The sequence below is a fragment of the Eretmochelys imbricata genome, chromosome 14 (genome assembly GCF_965152235.1).
Source record: "Eretmochelys imbricata isolate rEreImb1 chromosome 14, rEreImb1.hap1, whole genome shotgun sequence".
NCBI lineage: Eukaryota > Metazoa > Chordata > Testudines > Cheloniidae > Eretmochelys > Eretmochelys imbricata.
Window position 1 is genome coordinate 33,050,803 of NC_135585.1, and position 9,112 is coordinate 33,059,914.

General features: G+C 50.5%; 1 protein-coding gene across 1 annotated transcript; it reads right to left on the reverse strand.

Annotated features, from left to right (window-relative positions):
- Positions 1–4,845: 4,845 nt before the first annotated feature.
- Positions 4,846–8,660, reverse strand: LOC144274351 (uncharacterized). The gene is made up of 5 exons (XM_077833115.1): positions 8,637–8,660; positions 7,960–8,086; positions 7,234–7,347; positions 5,556–6,134; positions 4,846–5,471 (listed from the first exon to the last, which is right to left on the reverse strand). The coding sequence occupies exons 1-5, from the start codon at positions 8,658–8,660 to the stop codon at positions 4,846–4,848; spliced, it is 1,470 nt and encodes a 489-aa protein (XP_077689241.1).
- Positions 8,661–9,112: the final 452 nt, after the last annotated feature.

Genomic DNA, 9,112 nt, shown 5'->3' on the forward strand with positions numbered 1-9,112 from the left:
GAACTGCTGCCTAGCCATTCGGTTCCTAGTCTGTAGCGGTGCATTGGATTCTTCCGTCCTAAGTGCAGGGTCCTGCACTTATCCTTATTGAACCTCATCAGATTTCTTTTGGCCCAATCCTCCAATTTGTCTAGGTCCTTCTGTATCCTATCCCTCCCCTCCAGCGTATCTACCACACCTCCCAGTTTAGTATCGTCCGCAAATTTGCTGAGAGTGCAATCCACACCATCCTCCAGATCATTTATGAAGATATTGAACAAAACCGGCCCCAGGACCGACCCCTGGGGCACTCCACTTGACACCGGCTGCCAACTAGACATGGAGCCATTGATCACTACCCATTGAGCCCGACAATCTAGCCAGCTTTCTACCCACCTTATAGTGCAAGAAAGGGAAGAATCAACTGCTCCTCCCCGCTAGGCTGCAGGTAGGGGAGGAGGGCGCCAGCAGTGGGGGGACATAGGGGCAAAAGGGGGGCACAATCACAGGCGCAAGGCGGGGTACCAGCTCCTCCGGCTGCACTTCGGTGGGGAAGGGCTACAGTGGTATCGGGGGGGGCAGGATCAGGGTATACAACTTAAAGGGATGGGGGCACAAATGCTCAGGGTAAGGACACGGGCACACAGTGCGGTCCTGTGGGGGGGGCCAACGGGAGGCAGGGGAGTAGGAACATTTGGTGAAATAGCTGTGGGCGGGGCAGGTAGAATGGGAAAAACTAACTGCTGGAAAGGGTGAGGCAGGCAAAGCGACAAACTCAGGAACCTAGAGCTGGGTTAGGGTAGGGCAGGCAAACAACAGGGCGGGAGTCGGGGGACACTTCTCGGGGCTATGGTAGGGAGGGAGGGAAAACTGGGCTGAAGGGGGAGTAGTGGGGAGGACCCCAGCCCAATGCAACTGGGGCAGGGGAGCCAAGTCCAAGGGGGTGGGGGAGTGCACCCATGAGCGCTTGTGAGACTCACTCCAGTCCTTGTTTGCTGCTAGGTACGGTCCCCAATGGTGGTGAGGGGAGGAGCAAACGGCCCCGTTGAGGGGCGAGCAGCAGCTGTCAATGGTCAGCTGGGTTGGTGGAGGGGGCAGCAGTGGTGGTGGTGGAAAGTGAGGAGGGGGCAGCTGGGCTAGGGGGAGGGCCCCATGCCTCTCCCCCGGCCCTCCACAGCAGCCAAGGCTACCACCACCCCAGGAGCACAGTTGTTAGAGTCACTCAGTCCAATAACGCCAACCGACCCCCTCCACAGTGTCCCACAGCAATCTTCCTCCTCCTACACGAGGCAGCAGGCTCAGGAGCAGCAGTCAGCAGCTAGAAGTAGGTGGCAGCCAGCCAGGCAAGGACCCAGGCAAGGAAGGTGGGAGTGGTGACAGTGGTGTTTGGGTCCTCAGCTCTCCTTCCAGAGGGATGGGGGGAGCAGGCCAGCAGGGCCCCCCCATTCCCCACACCAGCAGCGACAGACAGCCACAGTTCTCCAGAGAGAGGAGCTTCTACCAGCCAGCCAGCAGTAGTCCTTTAGGGAGTGGGGGAGCTCCAGTCAGCAGGGCAACCAGAGCAAGACCAACCAATCCTCATAGTGAGGCAAGTAGCCTCCCCCCAGCAGCAAAAGCAGTAGTCTCCCACCTTCCTCCAAGCCAGAGGGCTCTAGGAGAGGAGCGAGGGCAGAGCTACTGGCCACTGGAGAAGCAGTAGGGTTCTGTTCCCTGACTGACCAGAGCAGGGGCTGCTCTGGGCTAGGGTGGACACGTGACTCCAATGAGCCTTGAAAGAGTCAGTTGAAGCCGTTAGGCAAATGAGAACACCTGACTCCAATTAACCTGCAAAGAGTCAGGTGATGCTGTTAAGCTAATGCAAACACCCAACTCTAATTAAGACCCTCTGATAGTATAGCCAAAGGGAGCCAGAGGAGAGGAAGTAGGGCAGAAGGTCTGGGTAATGAAGACACCCTCAAGCTACTGGAAAGGGTGAAGAAGGTATTGAGAGAGAGAAGCAGGGGAGCTGTGGGGAAGTGGCCCAGGGAAATGTAGCAACTCTGGTAGTGAAAGGTCGGCTGTCAACAGCTGCTGCTGTTTAGTCTGCAGAAGAGAAGAATGAGGGGGGATTTGATAGCTGCTTTCAACTCCCGGAAAGGGGGTTCCAAAGAGGATGGCTCTAGACTGTTCTCAGTGGTAGCAGATGACAGAACAAGGAGTAATGGTCTCAAGTTGCAGTGGGGGAGATTTAGGTTGGATATTAGGAAAAACTTTTTCACTACGAGGGTGGTGAAACACTGGAATGCGTTACCTAGGGAGGTGGTGGAATCTCCTTCCCTAGAAGCTTTTAAGGTCAGGCTTGACAAAGCCCTGGCTGGGATGATTTAGTCGGGGATCGGTCCTGCTTTGAGCAGGGGGTTGGACTAGATGACCTCCGGAGGTCCCTTCCAACCCTGATATTCTATGATTCTATGGAAGCTGATGCTGCAGAGGCAGAGGCGTGATCTGAGGCCTTTCGGCCCATGAAAAAAAACCCTATGGAAATCAGTCCCTCTCAGTGGTGCTTTCTGAATGCAGAGTTGGCAGGGAAAAGGGGCAGAGGGGATGAGTGATAAGAGGCAGCACCTATCTTCCCTGTACTCTCCTCTTATCCCACAATCCCCAACATCTGATTTCCCCAGCACACTCTGCTTCTCACATCCACCAGACCCAAGCATTGAATCCCCCAGTTTCCTCCTCTAAACCCATCCCTCTTGGTCCCTTCACATTTGATCCCTGGAATGCACCACCTCAGGGGATATAGGGAAGGGAAGTTGTCAGCCCCAGGGACACTTACCCTGCAGGGCCAGCTCCCCGTAAGTGGGGGAGCCCAGCCCAATGGCCTCTGGAAGATGGGGACAGGTGTCCACAGTGATTGTGGGGCCTGGCCCAGATATCACTCTCCTAGCCTTCATGGAAAGGACATCACATCTGGGAAGGGAAGGGAAGGGAAGGGAGTGGGTGGGAATTCATCCAGGCAGAGGGAGCTTCTGGAGAAGTTTCTCTTTCTTCCTCCAGCAGATTAGCAGGAGGCAGGAAGGCCCATCAGTCCGTTCAGCAGCCAGGGCTGCGGCAGGGAGAAGGGGCTTGTGGCACTAATAACCTTCATAAAGATATTGTTCTGCTATGAATATGGCATAACTAAAGTATGTTTAAGCAAAATGGATCATGTAAGGTATCATCAGAAAGGTTATGATGTACTGATTACGATTATCCAATTTGTATGCATGTAATCACATCATTTCTGTATTTGAAGTTAGGAATATTGACTATGTATCAATTACAGAAGTGTTTGCACCTGGGAAACGCCTATCAAACAAAATGCAACCAGCCTGGCTGGCTAATCAATGGGCGATTAGGGGGAACAATGGAACTTTGAAAATGCTGATCTCTCACCTTCCTGAGAAGTTTCCTGGGATAACTTTGGTTCAAGTCTTCTTTAACACTGCAGGGTCATGTGGTCATGTCACCTGGTACTAAACCCCATCTTGGAATGCTTGTATTTTTTCACAAAAAGAGGTTGGGTATAAGACTGGGAAACAAAGCTTTCCCACCTTATGTAAATCCTATTTATGGCTGGGGAGTGAGGTAATCAAAGTCAGTCCATCTCTGTTTCTCTGGAGGAGATCCCCACCCAAGATGACTGCAGTGAACATCTGAAACTAGGCTCAGAGAGAAAGGATTGGGCCCAGGGTGGAAAGGGGTCTGGCCTGCGAATAATTAGTTTGTGTGTTTGTTTTATTTGCTCAGTAATCTGCTTTGATCTGTTTGCTATCCCTTATTATTACTTAAAATCTATGTTTATAGTTAATAAACTCATTTTGTTTACCTTAAACCCAGCTTGTGGAATCCATAACTGTGGGGGCAAGAATCTGTGCATATCTTCCTCCACATCGAGGGAGGGGGCGATCAATGAGCTTACATTGCACAGTTTGCTGTGCAGCGCAAGACAATGCAAACTTTGGGTTTGCACTCCTATGGTGATGTGCACACGAGTGCTGGGCACTTCCCGAGCTGGGTCTTCCTGTGCAGACATTATCTCAGTGTCTGTGTCTTTCTGCAGGAGGATGTGGCCCTACCTGTGTGTTTGCCAGTGTAGGCTGGAAAGCCTGGCTTGGCAGGGAAGAGTGAGGGGGACCTGTCTGGTGGAACAGGCGGACTCAGTGAAACCCCAGTACATCAGGTGGCATCCCCAAATCCGGGGGGCAACCCATCACAGGGCTGATTGGGACTTCTCCTTCTCTGCCTGTGGTTTGCTTAGACCAGGCAAAGCCAGAGTGTTGCTGATCAGCTCAGGGTCAGCTGCTGCTGGAACCTGCCCCCAAAGATGGGCAGATGGATACCTGAGAGCCAAATGCCTCTGATGTGTGTGGGAATTAGGAAATGGAGTTTTTACTAAGGCCAGCCCTAGTCAGGGCACTGAGAGAATTTCTCTCCTGTGTGGAGGAGTCTCTGATGTCCAATGTGGTGTTAGCTCCAACTGAAGCTTTTTCCATGCTAAAGACATCTGAGAGGGCTCCTCCCTGTGTGGATTTGCTGATGCTTGATGCCGTGTGACCACCAAATAAAGCTTCCCCCACATTCAAGCTCTTTCTTCTGTGAATTATGCGATGGGGAATAATGTGTGAGCTCGGGTTGAATCTTTCCCTGCACTTATTGAAGCTTTTCCCCACAATCAAACATTTATGGGTTCTCTCTCTTGTGTGGATCGCCTGACGTGAAGCAAGGTCTGATCTTCGAATAAAACTTTTCCCACAGTGGAGGCATTTATATGGGTTTCTCTCCTGTGTGGGTTTTCCGATATGAAATAAGGGCTGATGGCCCATTGGAATTCTTCCCACAGTCCAATCATTTACAGGATCTCTCTCCTGTGTGCAGTCTCTGATGGGCAATAAGATTTGAGCTCTGACTGAAGCTTTTCTCACAGTCCAAGCATTTATAAGGTTTCTCTCCTGTGTGGGTTCTCTGATGTACAATAAGGGCTGATGGTGCACTGAAACTTTTCCCACACTGAAGGCATTTATATGGTCCCTCTCCCGTATGGATTCTCCCATGGCTAATAAGGCCTGAGCGCTGACTGAAGCTTTTCCCACAGTCCAAGCATTTATAGGGTTTCTCTCCCATGTGGGTTCTCTGATGTGTAATAAGGACTGATGATACACTGAAACTTTTTCCACAGTCAAGACATTTATACGGTTTCTCTCCCGTGTGGATTCTCCTATGGATAATAAGACCTGAGCTCACACTGAAGCTTTTTCCACAATCCAAGCATTTATAGGGTTTCTCTCCTGTGTGGGTCCTCTTATGTGCAATAACGGCTGATGGTCCACTGAAACTTTTCCCACAGTCCAAGCATTTATATGGTCCCCCTCCAGTGTGGATTCTCCCATGGCAAGTAAGATGTGAGCACTGACTGAAACTTTTCCCACAGTGCGAGCATTTAAACGGTTTCTCTCCTGTGTGGGTTCTCTGATGTATTATAAGGACGGATGGTCCACTGAAACTTTTCCCACACACAAGGCATTTATGTGATCCCTCTCCTGTATGGATTCTCCCATGGCTAATAAGGCCTGAGCGCTGACTGAAGTGTTTCCCACACTCAAGGCATTTATAGGGTTTCTCTCCCGTGTGGGTTCTCTGATGTACAATAAGGGCTGATGGTGCACCGAAACTTTTCCCACACTCAAGGCATTTATATGGTCCCTCTCCTGTGTGGATTCTTCCATGCCTAATAAGGCCTGAGCACTGACTGAAGCTTTTCCCACACTCAAGGCATTTATACGGTTTCTCTCCCATGTGCAGTCTCCGATGGGCAGTAAGATTTGAGCTCCAGTTGAAGCTTTTTCCACATTCTAAGCATTTATAAGGTTTCTTTTCTTTGGGATTTGTCTGCTGGGTTGTGGTTTCTTTGGAATCCTGGTCTCCTCCCCCACATTCAAAGGAATCATGCACTTTCTTCCCTGGGTGGTTTTCCAGCTTCCTCTCTGACCTGTGACAATTACTCCAGGCTTTTCTCTGTTCCAAGCACTGGGAAAAGTTCTCTTCAGCTCTTCTCAAAAAGTTCCCCTGCAGGTCCACTTGCTCAGGACCTTCCTGCTGTGGATTCCCCTCCTCATTCTCACTCATTTTCACATCATCTGCTGGGGGAGAGAAAGAATCATGACAGGATTCATTGCCTGGGTTAGCAGAAAGACAAAAGTGAAAAGCAAAGAGGGAAAACACAACACAGTAACTGTTGGAAGACTGCGAAACTGGATTCTGTCTCCATATCCCATCCAAACACTGAGAGGGAAGTGAAGTCAGGGAGAAAATTCCTGACAGCTAACAGGATGGGTGGGAAGCCATAAGCGATATCTGTCATGATGATGTGACACCTGCTGACCAATGTTCCCTCTAATTTTTTCCATACATGTGTGGAATAAATTTTGTTATGTGCACCAAGGTATGTGTGGATGTGTGTCACCAGTAGAAACAAAAAACCTAGATGTAATGTATATTTTTAAAAAGTTACCATAGGGATAATTATTCCAGCCAGAACAGGTTAGGCATTTTAGAACTCACTACTCGAAGAATTAAATTTAAGTGTACGAGAAATAAAAATTATGAAAACACTTAACATAACACACTTAGAAAGAAAAAAATTACAGAGAATATATGTGCATTGCAGGAAGTGCCAAAAAGTAACAACAACAATAATACAAGTATGTGTTGGGGGGTGAGTGTGAGAAAGTGTGTGAGAGACAGACAGAGATTGTGTGAGCTGCCTCCGTGGAAATCTCAGAAACAGTGCACTGTCTCTTTAAGAAAGTCACTCACTGTTCACCGCAGCAGCTCCAAGTCCTCCAAGTCCCAGTCTGTGTCCACTGCTCTGCAGAGACGAGGTACAGGGGCGGGGGGAGAGGGACACCCTGACATCAGCACCCTATTTGCCCCCGCCCAGACTCTGCAAAGCCAGCAGGAGGTTCCTGGGAGCAGCTGCAGGACAGAGCAACGTGGGGATGGGCACCTGAACACATGCTGCCAGATGTGCGCTCTCTGTTAATCAGCTGGGCAGCATTTGAAGCTCTCCTGGGCAGCCATCCAAGCGCTCAGCTTACAGGGAACACAGCTGCTGAGCGCACCAGACCTGGGTGAGATGAGGCAGAACTGAGGGGGGCTCACACCACATTTTTGGGATTTTCAGCTTTTCCCTTCATTTGCCTTATAGTTTCTGTGTCAGTATCATTGACTCCCCACCTGTGCGGGTGCCTCTTGGCATCTTCCTTGCCTCAGAGTCCTGGAGATCTGGGACCCACAGCTCTTCCCCTGCTTCCAGCTGGGTGATCAAGTCAGGTTTGGGAATGGGGAGTCCTGCTCAGGGGATGAAATCAGGCATGATCCGAGTGCAATGAGGATTGGGGCAGTATTTGTTGCAAAGGATACCATCTTGAGTTTAAACTGACCCCATAATTTGCTGGGGGGTTGTGGGATCTGAACAGATGGGCATGTGGTCACGGATTCCCCTTGGGAGAGGCAGATGTCTGGGGGTAGGGGAGCTGTCACACCCTCACTAGGAGTTCTCAGGATCTGTGTGCTCTCGGGGACTTGCTGAGGCACACACAGCTCTGGTGTTAAACCCTTGCCTATGTCTAAACGCCCAGAGCCCTCCCCATACATGGAGCTCATCCCAGGAAGGGAGGTGCACAGAGATGCTGTGTGTGAGTGAGAATTAATACAGATAGGATGATACGCTGCTTCTGCCCCCATTACAGATGGAGGGATGGGGATAAATTAGCATGTCCATTAGGTCTATGACTCCCCTATCCCATTGAAGGGGGTATGGAGGTGAACGGCTCTCATACACTGGAGCTGTGGACTGTGCAACCCATTCCCTTCTAATCAAACTGACGAGGGAAGAACCTGACCAGATTCAGAAATGCAGGTCCCATGGCTTCAAATCGCTGAGGGGACAGGAATCCTTACCCAGCGAGGTCACCGTCTCATAATTCTCCTGCATGACGTCCCTATAGAGGGCTCTCTGACCGGGGTCCAGCAGAGCCCCCTGTCCAGCAGTGAAGTACACAGCCACCTCCTCAAAGGTCATCGGCATCTGCAACAACAGGTGCTCCCCACTCAGTACCTGCTGCTCCAGCCACAATCCCACTATTCATGGGGGAAGAAGCACAAAAATAGAACAGCTCTGGGAGGGCCAAAGGAGCAGAATCCCACCCCCACCCTGCTCACAGTGGCCAGGAGGCTCCACAGAACAGAGAGAAGGTGAGAGCTCCTTGTCCCTCCCAGCAGATGGAGGAGGGCAGGGTTTAATCTCATTTGCCACCCAACTACTAGGCACAGGCTGATGTGGGAAACAGAGCTCCACACAGGGAACAGGAAACCCAGCACCTTCCCTTTGTATTTCACCGCAGTGTCTGACTAGCGGGATCGGGCTTCAGCACTCTGGTCTGTTTTCCCAGCCCTGTCCAGGGGCTTGTTTCTGGTTTCAGAAATGGGAGAATTTTCACCCCACCCTCCAATGGGCCTGTTTATGTGTCCCAGCAGGTTTAACACACCCAGTCCCCCTCCCTGCCTCAACCTGTGTATTTCCTGCCCTGCCCCCTCTACAACAACCCTCCCCAGCAGCTCCTCCAAACATTCCCTACCTGAGCAGGATTCACCACAGCCATTTCCCTGCCCTGTTCCCTAGGAAGATGGGAAGATCTAGAGCAAAACGGTGTTAGGATATAGATATTCAGGCCTGTCTGTAAAGGCCTATACTCTAAGAATTTAGGTGTATTCTTATCACTTGGCTAGTTCTAGAGGTATAAAAGAAAGAATCAAAATCACTGTCTGCGGGTGTAAGGGCCTTCTCTTACTGTGACAGTCTGAGGCCCTGTTCTTAGGCTAAGGCCTTTGGCTAAGCATCAGAGGCAGCCATAAACTGGGAAGCGAACGGTCACATCCTCACATTCCAACCTAGTCACATTGAAAGAAGGTGCTATTGGGCTGTTAGGTCCTGATAATGCCTATTGCCTGCAGAGAAAGGGAAGTGCCTAGAAGATGTAAAAGGAAACTTAGTTTGATAGCATCCTGTCTGGCAAGAACTCACTTATCAATAGCTGGGATGTGAAATCCTCAC

Excerpts from the sequence above, each read along its gene's own strand:
- LOC144274351 (XM_077833115.1), bottom strand. The coding sequence starts at position 8,660 with ATGGCTGTGGTGAATCCTGCTCAG. Across the intron at positions 7,348-7,959 it reads TGAGACGGTGACCTCGCTGG|GACTCCCCATTCCCAAACCT; the intron begins GTAAGGATTCCT and ends TCCCCTGAGCAG. Across the intron at positions 6,135-7,233 it reads GCCAAGAGGCACCCGCACAG|ATGATGTGAAAATGAGTGAG; the intron begins GTGGGGAGTCAA and ends CTCCCCCAGCAG.